This window comes from Mastacembelus armatus, chromosome 8 (genome assembly GCF_900324485.2).
Source record: "Mastacembelus armatus chromosome 8, fMasArm1.2, whole genome shotgun sequence".
Classification (NCBI taxonomy): Eukaryota; Metazoa; Chordata; class Actinopteri; order Synbranchiformes; family Mastacembelidae; genus Mastacembelus; species Mastacembelus armatus.
This window is the reverse complement of record NC_046640.1, coordinates 4,287,655-4,305,953: the sequence shown is the minus strand read 5'-3', so window position 1 is coordinate 4,305,953 and position 18,299 is coordinate 4,287,655. Positions and strand designations below refer to the sequence as shown.

The window sequence follows — 18,299 nt, the reverse complement described above, 5'->3', positions numbered from 1 at the left end:
TGAAAAAAGGACATGGGCCACAGTAATAGTGACAGACTTGAGTTTTATTGCAGCCCCTCATCAATGTGCACAGACTTATAGGTCTTATAGGATCTTAGTGGACTGAGGGACTGTTGCTTTCACATTTGGTTTAATTGGTGGTGCTAGAAATGATCTTTCCAGAGGAGTCGACTTCCTCCACAATGGTCACCACCTTGGTGGTCTTGGTGGTGGTGGTGGTGGTGGTGGTGAGGGTGCTGCAGAAACACAGTGTATAAAGAAAGACATTGAGTTTATCCTGTTTTTTTTTGTTTTATTGTTTTGCCTGTCTTCTTTTCCTTGTTACAAACAGTCTGATGAGAATTAAAATGAACATTTGTATTTAGTAAAATATCTAAGTTCTTAAAGTTAGGTTTAAAATTCTGGGCCATTTGGACTCATCAGTGTGAGAAAAGGCAATATTTTTATGACCATATGTACAAAAGGTATATCAAACTGTGTGGTTTTGTTTTTGCCTAATGTTAGTGAATTTTATTTTTTGCTAGTAATCGACAGCACGCTCCCAAAAGGACACCAATCTCTAGGTGTGCCACTTTGACATTTTAATCACTTGATAAATGACTAAAGTCCTTGAGTAAACACTATTGTCTAAATCTGACATTTCTGAACATCTGGAAAAAACTTCTTGAATTTTCCCAGCAGATAATTCTGACTTGTGTCCAGGGTGTACCCCTGCCTTTCACCCAAAGAGAGCTGGGATAGGCTCCAGCTGATCCCTATAGATGATGGATGGATGGATGGATAATTATGACTTATATATCATTAATAGTTAAGAAACAAATTATGTCAAAAAATTATATTAAGCCATAAATTTGCACTAGCAAGTAAAATGATAACTTATGTCTGAAATTTTGATACTTGCTATCTTTATTTTGATCATTTCTAAATTTTTTCTGCAACATTAAAAACATGTAGAAATACACAGACACAATAACAAATGCTTGCCTGTTCTGATGTATTGAAATGATTTGGGTATGGTAGTTTAGTGAATTTTGTCCATTTTATTCAAGATGTATAAAAGAGCTCTGAAGTATAATTTTTAACCAGTATGTACACACCTCTCATCAGTGTCTCCATCCAGCAGCCTCCTGTACTCCGTGATCTCCAGCTCCAGTCTGGTCTTGATGTCCAGCAATTTGGCGTACGAGACCCTCTGGTTCTCCAGGTCGGCCCTCAGATTCGCCAGCTGCTCCTCCAGAGACACCACCTGCCTCTGAAAGCCTGTCAGCATGTTGGCGTACCGGGTGTTGGTCTCAACCAGGGTGGCCTCCAGAGCTCCTTTCTGTTCATTGAAACAGGGAAGATGTTGATTTTACTTTTGAGTCAGTAAACTAATTTTTTTTGTTTTAATGTAAGCATTTTTATTTGAAACTTTTCAACTCTTTTCCTGGCAGTAAATGGTGTGCAAATCTGCATATAGGTGATGAGTAGATGCATTTATTGGATTTTGTGATTTGTCACCTTGCTGATCTGAGCCTGCAGTTTGATCTCCAGAGTCTGAAGAGTTCTTCTGACCTCTCCAACCTCAGACTTGGACATCTGCAGAGTCTCGGTGCTCACTGCCACCTCTTTGCTTAGCTCCGCAGTCTGTGGACACACATATTAAAGATATTATTGATCAAATATAGGAATACCAGAGTGCTGCAGTGTTTGCCCGCTAACCATCATCAAATACAAATGTCTTACATATTTTTAAATGTTAGTTTCAATACAAAAGAAATGTTCCACTTTTAGACCTGCCTGTTTAGCATTTTACTAAACAAAGAAGGTTTATTTGACACTTTTCTGTAGCTTTCAATCTTTTTCTACAGATGAAATTTCAAACATCAATTTTCAGTTTTAATTTTTATGCAAAAATTGACAAAAGTTCTTTATTTTTATTTAAAAATGACACACAAACAGGCAAAATTCCTAAAACTTAAAAACCTAAATCTTGAGTATAAGACTGTGGTCTGGGGGAGAGGTCGTCTTACCTTGGCCTGGAACCAGGTCTCCAGCTCTTTGCGGTTCTTGGCAGCAGTGTTCTCGTAATGTTCTCTGATTCCAGCCATGACTGCAGCCAAGTCCTCCTGAGGAGCTGCGTCCACCTCCACGTTCACCTGACCTCCCACCTGAGCCTGCAGAGCCAGCAGGTCCTGTAGAAGAACATTGATCATACTCCCATGTCTTTATCTGTTTATTTGTTATGTTTTATTTCTTCTGGTTTCACTGGTCTCACCTCCTCATGGCTCTTCTTCAGATAGATAAGCTCATCCCTCAGACCTTCCACTTGTATCTCCAGGTCAGCCCTGTTCAGGGTCAACTCATCCAGGACTTTCTTTAGCCTGGCGATGTCAACCTCCACTGACTGACGCATGGCCAGCTCGTTCTCATACCTGAGAAATCACATTTGTTCATGACTGATGCAAATCGGACTGTTCACAAAAGACAGGTAAAGGTTTCTTGATGGTTCCACAGTCTCTGTTTGAATTCTGAGTCAAACTTACTTGACTGTGAAGTCATCTGTGGCCAGTTTGGCGTTGTCAATGGCAAGGACTATGGAGGCGTTTTGATTAGTAGCAGCAATGAGCTGAGCAGAGAAAAGAAGGTAAAAACTCTGATTGATGGCAGTTTAAGTAAAAGGTCACATTAGATCTAAATCAGGTCTAATTGTTTAGCCTAAAGTCAGAGTTAAGAGGGCCTATGTCTAAACTGTGCTGTTTCCTGCTCACAGGGCTGCCTGTCAGAAGGTTTTTCTGCACTCACCTGGTCCTGGGTCTCTTTGATGCGGTTGCTAAAGCTGGTGTAGTCATGAGCCTCTGGCTTGGCCTTGCTCTCCAGGAATAGTTTGATCTTCAGCTCTAGGTCACTGTTTTTCTTCTCCAGGGAGCGAACCTTCTCCAGGTAGGAGGCCAGACGATCGTTGAGGTTCTGCATGGTGGCCTTCTCATTGAAAGGTCCATCGGTGGCATTGAGGGCATCAGCCAATTGGAAGGCACCGGAGGAGGAAACAGAGGCCTTGGAGACATGGACTCCAGACCCTCCAGCTCCCCCATACACACTGCCGACACCATTGCGGCCCACCTGCTGAGAGGAGGAGATGATGGAGCTCCTTATGGGAGAGGAGAGGTAGCTGCTGTGTGTAGTGAAGGAGGTCATGGCTGCTGGTTGTCTGATCGTCAGCTCTGAGTAGAGGGAGTCAGGAGCTGCTGGGATGGTGGCTTCTTTTATGCCTCTGAAAGAGGCCAGAGGGGGTAGTCGCCTGTAAGGTTCAGCAGGTCTGGTGGGTTTCAACACTTTCTGCCCCAGGACAACCCATCCCTGCAGGGGCCCAACAGCTCATAGGCTTTTTATACCTGATGGACCAGTTCTGTCAGTCCACACATACCCCTTTTTGACCAACATGAACTAAGTGTTAGTTCAGAGCTGGTACTAGAGCCAGGTCAGAGCTGGTTCAACCTGCAAATCTATTAAGAACCAGTTTGCTTTTCCATGGGCTGGAGAGCCACCACACAGCCATGTAATGACATCACTTTACATGTCTCAGTCTTTCCGGCTCCACTGTGTCTGACTTTAGTTGTAAGTAGTGCTTTGTTTCTCCAGCATGAGCACAGTGTATAGGTCAACAACTTAATGTTGATGTTAGTAACTACACTGTCACAGGACGGGAGGTTCATGTCCTGCCCCTGGTGAAAAGAAACTCCTTACATATTTCAGCACTAACAGAAAAAATAAAGGAAAGTAATTTATAATAAACTACTTCAGCAAACCAGTTAATGAGAAACAACCTGTTCACAATTAAATGTCGATATAGGAACATAGTACGTTTCACCCATTTATTCAGTCCCCTTTCCCACTGGTCTTCCTGTACATCACACAGAACACAAATACTACATGTAAAAACCTTCTATTTAATGTCTCTTTTGCCCAAAAAACAGAATTTTAACAATATTTCAGAGTTGATGCCAAGTTATCACCAGTTCAAAAGAACTGGTTCAAAATTAGGCACTGCCTCCAAATCAGCCCTGCAACTGTAACAGAGCCCCGAGGACTAGAACATCTCAAATATTTCACAGAGATTAAAAACAGGAGGGGTGTCGAGATGACTATCATTGTACTTCATTGTACATATTTAATTGAGTTCACTTTGGTGTCAGTGATGGATGAGGTGCTGGAGGAGATGACACATCATTTAACACTGACATTTACAGTGGGTACGGAAAGTATTCAGAGCCCTTTAGTAGTAGAAGTAGAAGCACCCTTTTGAGCTAGTACAGCCATGAGTCTTCTTGGGAATGATGCAACAAGTGTTTCACACCTGGATTTGGGGATCCTCTCCAGTTCTGTCAGGTTGGATGGTGAACGTTGGTGGACAGCCATTTTCAGGTCTCTTCAGAGATGCTCAATAGGGTTTAGGTCAGGGCTCTGGCTGGGCCAGTCAAGAACAGTCACAAAGTTGTTCCGAAGCCACTCCTTTGTTATTTTAGCTGTGTGCTTAGGGTCATTGTCCTGTTGAAAGGTGAACCTTCGGCCCAGTCTGAGGTCCTGAGCACTCTGGAAGAGGTTTAATAAATTTGCAAAAATGTCTACATTTCTGTTTTTTTCTGTCAAGATGGGGTGCTGAGTGTACATTAATGAGAAATAACATGAACTTTTTTGATTTTGGCAAATGGCTGCAATGACACAAAGAGTGAAAAATTTAAAGGGATCTGAATACTTTCTGTACCCACTGTATTTAAATAGGAATAGTTGCTATACTTGTTAACAAATTACAGCAGTCTTTCTTGTGCACCTTTAAAATGCAGCAATTGTGCCTGTCACATATTAAGGCTAAATATTTCCACAAGCTTGAATTATTTCAAGTGAAGAGTGATTCTTTTACATGTAATGTTGATAGTTTCATGTTTTAGAGGCCTTAAAGTGTTGAAACTGTCCAGTGTGTCACAAAAAGCACCAGAACATAATTTAATGTTGCATAAGTATGTGAGAACACCTTTTTGACTTGTGATCATTTAGACCATGTAAAATATTTAGAGGTCTGCAGTGCACAATACATAGTTTTTGGTAAGCTAATGAACTAAGGTCATTTTCAACCTGTGTTATCCCAGCAAAGACTTTCAAGACCTTCATGTTTTGCTCTGATGCCTGTGAAACTGGTTCAGGAGCCAAAGCAACACCAGGGGCTGTACTCATAAACATTCATAGACCACAGTAGGTCCTATAGTGAAGAAAATTCTCAGACCTGTGGGTGTTTCCCAACAATCAACAACAAAAACCAAAATTATTCATGCAGCATATTTACCCTTAAAAGAGCTCTTAGGGTGGACTCCTAGCTGAATGTTTTTAACCCTCCTGTTGTCTTCAGGTCAATTTGACCCATTTTCAGGGTAGAAGGTATGTAGTAAATTTGAAGACAATACGACACACCGTTTGTCCTCCCAGGTTCCCATTACCCATTCTGTTTTGACTGCTTATAAAGCATGAGGTATATGATCACCAATTTTTTTGTTTCACCTTTTTAGTGAACTTGTTTCCAACATATTAACATATATTTTACACTTATAGTAGGGAACCATCTATGTCATTTTTAGTTAATTATAGGGAAGAAAACCAAAGTTATCACATATTAACTTCTGAAAATGGGTCAAATTGACCTGAAGACAAAAGGAGGGTTTGAAACTTTCTGAGAGGATTGTTGGAATTTTTATGAATATAGCCCCAGGTCAAATTTACAATACCCTCATAACTGATAAATACCAAAGAAACTTCAGTGACAGTGTCTTTCCTCCCTACAGGAGCAAATGACACAGAACTGTTGATGTGATGAATTACAGCAGCAAGAGCCAGTCTGTTCAGTTTCGCTGAAAGCAAATATTTGTAAATTGGCAGACTGGTTCAGAGTGCTTCAAATGCTCATTTCATTTTTATGTTGCTGGATTGTGAAGCTCAGGTGACCTGATCAAACACCTTGTTCAGAATTGCTTAGACCCAGTTAACATTTATGAAAGTTGAGGCCAATTTAAAGTTAAAAAAAGTTTACAAGTTTAAAAACCATCAAGACCATCAACTTTATGCACTCTAATTTATTTCTTTTTCTGTTTTAAATTTGTCTTCTACATGTACTACATGACCAAATATTTTATTCATAAAGAATCCACTCAGAGAGCTCGGGATTTTGCTTAAAAAATTATTTACTTACTTTTCGGTTTGATCATCTTTTAAAAGACTGTAATTGGTTTAAAAAAATACACATACACACATCTCCACACACACATTCATGATATGTTATAAGACTTAAAAAAGTAGGCCTGTTTTTAATTTTTTTTTTAATTTACCTTAATCACAAACCTTTAATTTATTAAAAAGTGAGAAAAGCGTCAATGCTGTTTTTGGTCAGCACTGGAAACAACATGGAACCTCTTTCTATTTACATATACCACTTCATTTTCTTACAGTGCAACAGTTCAGATGTGTGAGACATCAATTACTCCGACAACACTGAATCCATATCTGCCTTTTTGTGAGCCTGCAAGGTGTGAATGTCCAGTGGAAATGAAATGTACTGTGACATGATATGAGCTTCTGAGATGCTGTACTAGTTGTTTTTGTGACCAGTGTTGCATTTTCATAGTTGCCAAAAAAGTGAGTTGTGATGATTTGAAGCTTAATTTTTAACTCACATTCAAACACATTTCTTCTCCCTCTTTGTCTTTGCAGCATTTTCCCCACTGCTTAAGAAACTCTTAAGTCTTAAAAGTGCTCCACCCTACTCCTAACATTTTTCACCCTAGAAGCTCTTTCAAGGGTTAAGATGCTGCATTAATAACTTTTATCTTTACTAAGATCGAAGCTTAAATTGTAAGGGAAATTGTTGGAAAATGTCCACAATTCTAAGAATGTTTTTAGAAATTTGTCACTAGGACCTACTTTGTGCTCTGGGAATGTTGATTAGATGATTAGATGTGTGGCTATGTAGCATTCACACTTTAAACTGAGCTTACTCCCTCTAGTGGAGGCATCTTTAAAAAGCACGTATGCAGTAACAAAAAAAGAGAAGCACAATACTTAAACCCAGAGTGGGATTACAACAGTCAGCAGTCTGTATGAACACTGTTGTAATCATTCCTTCTGTTCTTATGAAGATTCCTTCATAATATAAGTCCTGTTTAAACTGACCTAGAAACTTTGTCTCCCACAACATACCGTATTTTCTGGACTATAAATTGCACCGGAGTATAAGTCGGTTTTAGCAACAACAGCCTTATTAAACAGAAGAAAAAAACACATATAAGTGACTTTGGTGTATAAATGGCATTTCTAATTAGTTTAATTATAGTATAAAATAGCCTATGAAGAATGTAGGCTAGGCATAACAACTAGCAGAAGTCCCTCCATCCATCCATTATCCATACCTGCTTATTCCACACCACCAATCAACCCAACATACATGTTTTTGGACTGTGGGAGGAAACTAGAGTACCTGGAGAAACCCACATAAGCACAGGGAGAACATGCAAACTGTACACAGAAAGGCAGCTGTGAACCCTTCTTGCTGTGAGGCAACAGTTCTAACCATTAATCCATCATGCTGCCCAACATGCAGAAATGCATTACGAAATTCAGTCATCCATGTCAAGTAATGTTAAACAACTATGCCAACATGGTATCTGGGGGGAAGGTGAAGCGACATATCCTCTCTCAGTTTGCCTGAACGCCAACACTCACTACAAACTTTGCAGCTGCAGACTTTCTTACCTGCATGTTGAAGTCTGCTGTATAGCTCTTTCTTTTGGGCAGAATTTTCACTTGTGTTACACCTGAAGTTAGAGTTTAGTGTGAACATAAGCCAATAATGCCATCTAATGCTATTGACTACTCTTCAAAATTACTGTAAATATACACATATAAGTTGCTTGACAACCCAGAGGAGGAAAAAAAAAACAGTGCGACTTACAGTCCGGAAAATATGGTACATTGTCAACAGGACCTCTGCTTTTCTCTCCCTCTATATGTCACCTATAGGCCAGATTGTGGAATCACCATTCACTGTTATGCTGATGACATTCAGTTGTATCATCCTTTGAAGGCAGATGATCCAACTCCAGCACTACACTTAAAAATTTGTGAACCTGACCTTTATGAACATTATCAGATAGAAATTAAAGGTTTCTTGTAAGAAATGCATTCAACATGTTTGCCATGCTCCAGCATTGGTTTCCATCGTGGTGTTGGGAGTCCTAGTGGGTAAAACTGATGCTTACTATGCAAAGGTTTTAGGCGTGGGCCCGAGCTATAGAAAGATATGTCTCCAGATGTATTATGAAAAATCTTTGACCAAATTTGAAAAGTTAAAATAAACTAGAATGTGTTTCCTTTCCAATGATACCAAGCCCATCAATATAACCCTTGAAATGTAAGGGTAATGTATGTAATCTGCTACAGGACTACTGGTTCTTCTTCTGAAAATAGCTGTTCATAATCTCTAGTGGGTTCTTTACGGGCTTGTTGTCCTGCACAATGAACCTGGGATCAATCAGACACTTGATGGTGTTGTGTAATAAGAATATAAAACATCTAAAGTGCCTAAAACTTCTCCACAGTACTGTAAGTTCATAATAATAGCAATAGTAATAAATAGACAACAGATGCTAACACACACACATCGCAGTTCATCAGAAGTCCTTTATTTATGTATTTCTGAGAACGGTTGGCAGCTTTTTGACAGATGTTTTCTTGTCTCACTTAGTTTGAATTGTTTGAATTTCTGAACTGATCTCTTCACCATCTTTGATCTCTTTGGTAACAATCACCACTTTGTGAGATGTAGACGAAGAAGAGGCAGGGGCACTGCAGGAAAACATGGGAACAAAAGTTATGACATGCTCAACAAGCTAACAAAGCTTTGTGATGGTATTTTTAAACTGTTTAACATATACCAACACACCATCAGTGACTATGTCAACTAATTAAAACAAACACTGTACTGGTTAATTCACCTTAACGGCTCTCCATCCAGCAGCCTCCTGTACTCAGCAATTTCCATCTCCAGTCTTGTCTTGATGTCCAGCAGCCTCTGGTACTCAAGTCCCTGACGCTCCAGGTCGGCTCTCAGCTGAGACAACTGGTCTTCCAAAGCAGTTACCTGTCTCTGGTAAGTGGCCAGCGTGTTGGCATATCTGTTCTGGGTCTCAGTAAGGGTTCCTTCCAGTGATGCTTTCTGAAGGAGATGGTTATAATCTGTAAAACTGTAGACTTGCATGATTCACCTGAAAAAAGACTAAAAACCTTTACAAACCCACCATGCTCAGCTGTGATTGAAGCTCAATCTCCAGACCCTGTAGTGAACGTTTGACTTCTGTGACCTCAGAGCGTGATGACTGGAGAGACTCTGTGTTGATGGCAACCTCCTTGTTGAGCTCCTCAGACTGCAGAACAAAAAGACTGTCAAAAATTTCATCTGAAAGAGATTCCAGTCTGTTACAACTACTTATGAATCAACATTTTTTGCAGATGACACCCTACTGTTTGTCACTTTTAATTCACACATTATTTCTCACTGTACTGCCTTAGCATTATTAAATAAACTTATTATACTTTCCAAATGATTTTTTGTTTTCAATGTGGCCTATAGTGATTACATATCTTTATAATATGGTAATATTGCAGTTTTTATATTGCCATGACTATGAAAAACCTTAGTCTGCAATTTCTCTAATTAGCCCTGTATGCTAAAACTAAGCTGTATTAAAGCAAATAAGGAAACACTCAACCTTTCTCTCATGAAAGTATAGTCTCAGTTGTTTATTCAACCTCTTGAGACATAGTTAAGGTAATGATTTTATAAAGTATCACATGTTTTAAAGACATTATGGCTTAAACAAAGATGTATTGTTTTTGTTTTGATCAGCCTATCCCAGTCTAGTAAAGCACTCCCTGACATCAGAAGCTTTGTATTGCTCACTTTGCCCTGGAACCAAGCCTCCAGTGCTTTGCGGTTTTTGGAAGCAACAGCCTCATAGTGTTCTCTGATTCCAGCCATGACAGCAGACAGATCCTGCTGAGGAGCAGCATCCACCTCCACATTCACGTGACCACTCATCTGGGATCGTAGAGCAAGCAGATCCTGCAGGAGAACACATCAAATCAGTGTATATATTTATTAAAATCAATCCAATAGTTGGTGAATGAAAACTTTGTGTGTAACAGTGATAATATTAAATCATCTTGACTATTCTTCAAATTTTGTGGACATTCCACAGACTAAACAATTAATCAAATCATCAATATAATGACTTTTTTTTATAAACAACTCTAATCAAGACACTGAAGACATAATGCCTTGATGCTGATTTTACCATTCATTTCATGACATACAGTCACAAACTCCATCGTTGTGACTGAACAGCTGAAAAATCTGGAATTAAAGATATTTTTGTTTTTGAATCTTTAACTTCGTATTATTTGTAGATTTCGCTTTGCAAAAATAACAATAACCTATAATAATAAATGGAGAATTGGCGAATAGCTATCAAATGTTGTTTCTTAAAATCCCAAATACTGTCATATATGAGAATGTTTTATTGCTGTTAGTTTGCAGTTTTAGGCTTACCTCTTCATGGTTTTTCTTGAGATAGATGAGTTCCTCCTTCAGAGACTCGATCTGCATCTCCAGGTCAGATCTTCCCAGAGTGAGGTCATCAAGGACTTTCTTTAGCCCAGCGATATCAGCCTCCACACCCTGTCGCATCGCCAGCTCGTTCTCATACCTGTACAGCAGCAGCCGAACTAATCACATCTTAATTCAAAACATAGAGAGTTCCACAGAAAACCACAGCATGTTTCAATTTTTAAAACGGAAGAACAAGTCTTCACACTCTTCTGACAAGAACTTCTAGTGGTCATATGTATAGTGACAGTTTGTGAGCAGCAAAATAACAGTAGAACAGTTCTTATGAGAAAAGTCAGCTTCTTCTATATTCTACTATTCTTCTCTTATGGTGTAAATTCTTGTACAAATGACAACTTTCAAATATTAAGCTCACTCCCCAGTGTCTAGTGTTTGATACTCACTTGACCCTAAAGTCATCGGCTGCCAGTTTGGCGTTATCAACTGCCAGGTAGAGAGATCCATTCATACGGGTGGCATCTAAGATCTGAAAACAGTAAGTAAGAAACAGAAAGTATATGTTTAGACTTGATCTGCTTTATTTTATCCACTGGTACCAAGAGTGTCTACACTAAAAACAGAAACCAGAATATATGATTTCATGTGTGCATAGTGAGGGTGAATGCAAAGGTTCTCAAGTAAAGTAAAAAAATTAGCATCATGCAAATAGAAGTCAAATTTTCCCTCATTGTATTACTGTTTGTCTAACACATCATGCAAAACCAGAGTTGGAGCATGGGTGCTACCCTTATAGGTAGTCTTTGTGTGTTTTTGGGTGTGGCTGCACCTGTATTCAACCTGTATGGCTGCCTGTCTCTGTGACTGTACAATTACTGTACCAGGGAGCTTTTCATGTCTGTGAGGACAAAGCTTTGTAGCTGATAGTTTTATTTTCAACCATATGTCATTTTATAAATAAAAATCTGAGCAGGAAGTCTTGTCTTTCTTTTGTACTGCTGCCATAGAATTACCAAATAATAGAAACACATCTGTGTACAGAATTAGAGCCAGATCTCACCTGTTGTTGCAGGTCACTAATGATGGCCTTGTGTGCAGTGTGGTCACGACTCTCAGGTTTGGTCTTGTTCTCCAGGAACTCTTTAATCTTCAGCTCCAAGTCAGCATTGGCCTGCTCCAGTTTGCGCACCTTCTCCAGGTAGGAGGCCAGGCGGTCGTTCAGGTTCTGCATGGCCATCTTCTTGTTATCAGAGATGTCAATGGCATCTGCCAGGTTGAATCCACCTCCTGCAGCAGCACTGGAGGCAGAAAAATCTGCTGAAAACCCTGCACCAGTAGAGGAGAAGTTTCTGGGGGCACTGACACTGGAGATGAGAACCCCGGAGCCTCCAGCACCAACGTACACGCTGGGGGCCCTCCTGGAGTAAGTGCCTGGGCGAGAGAAGGACATGATGGAGGTGTTTGCTTACTCTGAATGAAGAGGAGGTAATGCAGAAGAGGCTGGACTCAGCTCCTTTTATACTTTTTTAAAGTGAGGGAGGGTTGAATGGTCCAGCCCCCACAGCAGACACAAACTTGCAGAGCCAACAGGCGGGTGACAAATAGAACTGCAAACAAAAGATAGAAGGAATTTAAATATATGCCTGTTGCACATTGACATCACATTCAGAGGTTCTGGACCTGCACTTTGTAATCCTGATAAAATCTTGTTTTATCCAGTGTGCTTACCAATTTTTGCTAATTTCAAACCACTGACCCTCCTTTGTCTGTACGTGGATTCCTGTCTGCATGTCCAAACAGGTCTGCTGTTTCTGAGCTGTGTCATTTTAGGCCCTCCAGATCTACATACCGGTCTCCCTTATTCCCTTATCTCTTCTGTCATTGTAAACGGAAACAATGAAAGGTCTTGTTGCTCTCTTTGCTATGACAAGTAGCAGCAGGAACCAGGATGCCTTTTACTCTAGATCTGTTTTACAGAGTCACAAAGATCATGTGAGCTTCAATGACTATGACTATGACAATGATGAATATGGAAAAAAATGTTCACATAAAATAAATGTTGCTGGTAGATAATTTTAATAACTTTTGGACTATTTCACTCTGACTCTAGTCCTTATGCTACAGTAGCCAGTTACTGGCTATATCTTTATATTTTATATAGCACTGTTGTATTCATGTCTAATCAAATTCCAATGTCACAGATCACTTTAGAAAAAGAAATTCTCATAAATTTAAATTTATTACATTTTGATGAAATATTTTTAGTTGCAGATATTTTTTGAGTATAAGTATTTCATGGTGTAATTACTATCAACAGGCTCATAATTGAGATTATTGGGAAGTTCTTTGAGTATAAGCTTTGTGTAACATGCAGTTGACAACAGGTTGAAATGACTCATGTTTCACTTCCAGCTACGCTCAGTCTGAGAGTTTGTTCTTGGAAAGTAAAACAAGTTCTGTGTGTTTATATGCACCGTTTCAAGCTGCAGTAAACCTAGGGGCACAGTTGAATAAGGGTGATGTAATACTAAACACATCTGTACTGCTTTAAAGTGGAAGATTAACTCAGACTGACTCCAAGTTTATTGATGCATCAGGTGTACAGGAGTTTTATTTTGCGTGTGTGTGTGTGTGTGTGTGTGTGTGTGTGTGTGTGTAGAACCAATTTAAGACCCTGACTATGGAAGGTATTTTGGAAAATAAGGACATTCTTGCTACTTTTGCTTTTAGCTAATTGCACCCTTATCTATACTATAATATACTCACACTTAAAACATATAAAATGTCTCAGGATTTTAAGACATGAAACTATGGAGCCCAGTCTTGTAGCAGTAGCAACAGATCGTGACTGTGAACCTGTCTCAGCATGTATGTACACTGGAATACTTTAACCTTTCCTGTCATCTGTAAAGTTGAGATAAAGAACAGCTTGTAGCTCAGCATCTATAACTGTTGGTATGATTTTTTTGTGCTTCGAACTATGTTGAGCTTTGCTTTAATTTGATGCATATGTAAGTGAAAATTATGTGTAGATCTTCAGTGAATGTGTAGTTATTGGCATATATGAGGGTCACTTATTCCTGCTATCCAAGGTCACTGGGCATGGAGTCAGTACCAGCTGACACTGGGAGAGAGGCGTTAGTCTATCACAGAGTTCATACATATAAACACATAGCCAGTCACATTCACATACGGGCAATTTAAAGTCACCAATCAACCTATCCAAACGCTACACAGAGGTCCAGGTCAAGCAGGATTCCATCCCTCATTAGCATCAGTGCTAACCCCTGCTCTGTGCCATCTGCTAAAGTTGTGGAGTTCATTTTAAATAAAGTTATTTTTTTATGTGAAAATTGAATAGTAAAAATAAACCTGGGTTTTTTTTAATGGAAAGATATTTGGGATTTTTATTATTTCTTTAATTTACCTTATTTTATTCCTGACACTCATCAACCCTTTTCCTAGTAACAGCACCTAGTGGTTGTTAGTGAAACTGCAGACACTTGAGTTTAGTTTGGACAAAAACACACCTGGAGCACCACAGCAGAATTTTATTTTTGTTATTTTGTTTATTTCTGTATGAGAGATGTGAGAGAGCCCCCACCCACGCTGGTGCTCACTTCTTGTTCTCACTGACGGTCTCTGTGGAAGAGGAGCTGACCACTACTCCATCCACCACCTCCTCTATGATGGTGACTACTTTCTGCTGGGTTTTGCTGGATTTGGTAGTGGTGGAAGCAGAGCCAGACCCAGAACCAGACCCAGACCCAGAGCCAGAGCCAGAGCCAGAGCCAGAGCCAGAGCCAGCGCCAGAGCCAGACTTGGATCCATAGCCAGAGCTAGAGGTGGAGAGGGAGAATGAAGAAGAGGAGGAGCTGCTGCAAGAGAGACACAAACAGAATGGTGAGATTTTTATTTAGAAAACATTCAGAATTCACAATTATTTTGCTGTTGCATGTAAAAATTGATCAGCTCCTACGTCTCTAAAGATATCAGCAAAACAATATTGAACACTCTTACTGAGAGGAATCCTTTATGCATTCTAGCCTCTTTAAAAATACTGATGTTTAAAAGTATTGATAATAATCTCCAAAAATTATTCTGAGAAACATTTAAAGCTTTGAAAAATTTGTTTTAGAAAGCGAAGTATAAAATATTGTTTCATAAACTAAGGACATTTTTGTAGCTCACATTAGAAGCATTTGTGCATTTTGTATCTTTTTTCATGGCCAAAGTTTTCTGAGTTTTCTGAGCATGAAAATAAGATGCTGGTTATGGTTCAAAAACATCATTATAAAACAGTCTGATGTATCTACTTCAAGAATATTCATCCTTTCTTCATTTGTCTAATAAGTAAAGATCTCTTACCCGCCAACACCCTCTCCCTCTAGCAACCTCCTGTACTCAGCAATCTCCATCTCCAGTCTGGTCTTGATGTCCAGCAGCATATCATACTCCTGGGACTGTCTCTCCATATCACCCTTAAGATGTATGAGCTGCTCCTCCAGCATGCTCACCTGGTGCTGGTAATTTGCCAGCATGTTGGCGTACCGGTTCTGAGTGTCAGCCAGGGTGCCCTCCAACCCTGCTTTCTGCAGGAGACAAATAGTTTGTGTGTTGGCTCAGAGAAACACTGGATTTGAAAACATCTGATGTGGTGTGATGTGGTGTGATATTCACCATGCTGAGCTGGGACTGCAGCTCGATCTCCAGGCCTTGCAGTGTTCGTTTGAGATCTGTGAGCTCTGTTTTGGTCACTGACATAGTTTCTGTGTGGGCAGCAACTTCTTTGGTAAGCGGTGCTGTCTGCGGCGAAAATAGCAATAACAGAAAATATGGTCACAACAGGTTTACCTACAGACAGCACAGTTACATAGAAAAAATTGTTTCATTTTTTTGATATCTCTGTGGTTATTAGAATCAAAAGTAAATCCACCACACAAAATAAGAAAGAGTCGGAATCCATCCTCAAGGGAACATGCTGAGCTACTTTAATTTGGATCAAAGTGACCAATGTTGGAATTCCTATAGAGCCACACAGCAATAATCATGACCTTACCTGTTCTTGGAACTTGGCTTCAAGCTCTTTGCGGCTTTTGGCGGCAACGCTTTCATAGTGATCTCTGATTTCCTCCATGATCTTGGTCAGGTCCTCCTGCTGAGGGGACTCCACCTCCACGTTCACCTGGCCACTCATCTGATTTCTTGCCGCCAGCAGCTCCTAGGGACACATGAAAGGTGAGGATTCAGTATTTACTAAACTTACATCTAAGCTGACTGCAGAAAAGCTCCACTAAGACATAAGATCTGAGTGGCCACTGACCTCCTCATGGTTCTTCTTGAGGAAGATCAGCTCCTCTTTCAGGCCTTCGATCTGCATCTCCAGGTCAGTCCTGCTCAGAGTCAGTTCATCCAGGAGCCTTCGCAGCCCAGCAATGTCGGCCTCCACTGACTGACGCATGGCCAGCTCATTCTCAAACCTGCACAGAGCACATTAGGTTCATTTCTGCATCCAGTTTACCAAAAACAAAATGGGGTGAAACAATTAAATGAAAAGAAGATAACTTTCAGAAATCTAAATTGTGTGTGTTTGCTTCTGTGTCAATTGATCCTTCTTGTAATCTACCTTTATTCAGTGGATAAGAGATGGAATTCAGTTTTTGCAGTTATAAAATGTCAAATTCACTCTGAATTCAATCACTCACTTGACCCTGAAGTCGTCAGCAGCCAGCTTGGCGTTGTCGATGGCGAGGTAGATGCCACCATTGATTTTGGTTGCTTCCTGGATCTAGAAGAGGAAGGAGAAAAGAAGTGCTGTTGAATTTTTATGTCTACTCTTTGTGAAAATTGTTCAAGCATGTTAATATGACAAATTAATGTGAAGACTTGCAGAATTTTTCTTAACCTTTTCCCCTTTTGGAAAAACATCTCATCCTTTCACTTGAATTTTACTAAGACTAAAGCTTCCCTCAGGCTGTTTCTTCAGGCAGCTCCTGAGCAGCTCCCAGCAGGTTTAGAAACCAAGTCCACCCCCCTTTCACCTTTCTCTCATATTTTCTTGATGTGAGACCTTGTGTGGTCTGAAATATCTTTCCATTTATTTCTTTTCTCATGTACTTGATTCTCATTCATTACAGGGTTTTTCACAGCAAGATGCAATGTATTTCATCAGCATGTCCTTAAATTGTATACTGAGATTCACATACATACTATACATCTACATCTGAATACACCCAAAAATATACAAATTACTACAAATATTCATATAAATTATACTATTTTCATATCATCACTTCAGTTGAACGTCACATGACTGTTCGTGGCTCAAAAAACATTCAGAAACAAAATGAGTTATGATGAGTTTACAGTGACAGGTAGACCAGGTGTATAAACGTTCCTGTTTTCAGAGGCGGGCCTACCTTTCCCTGCAGCTCTGCGATAGTCGCAAAGTAGGCGCTGTAGTCTCTGGCAGAGGGGGAGGTCTTGCTCTCCAGGAACTGCCTGATCTTCAGCTCCAGTTCAGCGTTGGCCTTCTCCAGGTTGCGGACCTTCTGCAGGTAGGAAGCCAGGCGGTCGTTCAGGTTCTGCATGGCTCCCTTCTCGTTGCTGGTGATGTCCATCTCTGCGCCACCGCCAAACCCGGCACCTCCTGCTCCACCGCCAAACCCGGCACCTCCTGCGCCACCGCCAAACCCGGCACCTCCTGCTCCCCCACCGAAGCTGAAGCCATAGCCAGCACCACCCCCTCTACTACCGCCACCGCCGCCAGAGCTGAACAGTGAAGAAGCAGTGGAGATTCTGACATTCTGTGCTCCAGCACCACCGTGCATAGACCCACTGCTATAGAGGGGTCTGCCACCAAAAGAGCTACCAGCAGTACTTCTACTTAGCATCATGACTGGTAATGAGGGTGAAGAATACTGTCTTTCTGCTTCAGCTGGAGTGGAGAAAGTGGAGGGTTCTGAGAGCAGCTGAATTTTTTATACTGTTAGTTGAGGTTGTAAGGAGGAGGAGGATAGAGGAGGAGGAGAGAAGGATGGAGAGCTCATGCCAAGACTGGGAGGAGACACTTGTCCTAGATTAACTCAGAAAAAGTTAATGGGCTGTGGGTGTGTCTGAGAAATGTCAAATCCACCCAGCACTTGTACGTTCACCTGCCGCTTTACATGTAGGATCATCACGCCAACTCTCACTTAACATCAAAGAGTTCAAAGATTAGAGTGTACGAACCGCTGCAGGCAGGTCAGACCTGGAAGGCATTTAAGTTTAGACACAAATTAAAAGTTTACACCCAGTGTAAAAAACCACCTTCAGTTGATCAGCAGAAAGATTTACCTTTTTCAGAAAAACCACAATCTGCTATTACTGTTTTTATGAGGCTGGTAATTGCCTGAGTAAAACTGGTTTAAAAAGTAAACCACCTGTTTGATGAAGATGAGCCTTTGTAAGCTGCTTAATCTTGAGTAAACAGTGCGACAAGAAGCTGAGACCAAGAAACATTTGATCATATTTTGTTTAAAATAATAAAACAAGCCAGGATAGGGTTAAATTTCCAGTGGCAGAGCTCCAACAAAGACTCTGTGAAATGTTCAGTGGAAGATTAAAAGAAGTCACAGAGCTTAAGAGAGATCATTATACATATATGTGCAGTGAAGCA

At 40.3% G+C, this 18,299-nt stretch overlaps 3 protein-coding genes across 4 annotated transcripts; all 3 read right to left on the bottom strand.

Moving 5' to 3' along the window:
* Nucleotides 1–130: 130 nt before the first annotated feature.
* Nucleotides 131–7,779, bottom strand: LOC113140506 (keratin, type I cytoskeletal 13-like). The gene is made up of 8 exons (XM_026324349.1): nucleotides 7,774–7,779; nucleotides 2,785–3,339; nucleotides 2,526–2,608; nucleotides 2,258–2,414; nucleotides 2,013–2,174; nucleotides 1,501–1,626; nucleotides 1,098–1,321; nucleotides 131–236 (listed from the first exon to the last, which is right to left on the bottom strand). Exons 1-8 carry the CDS (start codon nucleotides 7,777–7,779, stop codon nucleotides 131–133), a joined length of 1,419 nt encoding a protein of 472 aa, XP_026180134.1.
* A 903-nt stretch (nucleotides 7,780–8,682) lies between these two features.
* On the bottom strand, nucleotides 8,683–12,122 carry LOC113141393 (keratin, type I cytoskeletal 13-like). The gene is made up of 7 exons (XM_026325786.2): nucleotides 11,703–12,122; nucleotides 11,089–11,171; nucleotides 10,628–10,784; nucleotides 9,980–10,141; nucleotides 9,318–9,443; nucleotides 9,015–9,235; nucleotides 8,683–8,865 (listed from the first exon to the last, which is right to left on the bottom strand). The coding sequence occupies exons 1-7, from the start codon at nucleotides 12,090–12,092 to the stop codon at nucleotides 8,757–8,759; spliced, it is 1,248 nt and encodes a 415-aa protein (XP_026181571.1). The 5' UTR covers nucleotides 12,093–12,122; the 3' UTR covers nucleotides 8,683–8,756.
* A 2,074-nt stretch (nucleotides 12,123–14,196) lies between these two features.
* On the bottom strand, nucleotides 14,197–17,610 carry LOC113141004 (keratin, type I cytoskeletal 50 kDa-like). Of its 2 annotated transcripts, none has more exons than XM_026325175.2 (7): nucleotides 17,062–17,610; nucleotides 16,348–16,430; nucleotides 15,966–16,122; nucleotides 15,702–15,863; nucleotides 15,323–15,448; nucleotides 15,011–15,234; nucleotides 14,197–14,517 (listed from the first exon to the last, which is right to left on the bottom strand). In XM_026325175.2, exons 1-7 carry the CDS (start codon nucleotides 17,536–17,538, stop codon nucleotides 14,259–14,261), a joined length of 1,488 nt encoding a protein of 495 aa, XP_026180960.1. In that variant the 5' UTR covers nucleotides 17,539–17,610; the 3' UTR covers nucleotides 14,197–14,258. The 2 variants fall into 2 exon arrangements, with proteins under 2 accessions (XP_026180960.1, XP_026180959.1); XM_026325174.2 differs by having other exon boundaries at nucleotides 14,203–14,520.
* Nucleotides 17,611–18,299: the final 689 nt, after the last annotated feature.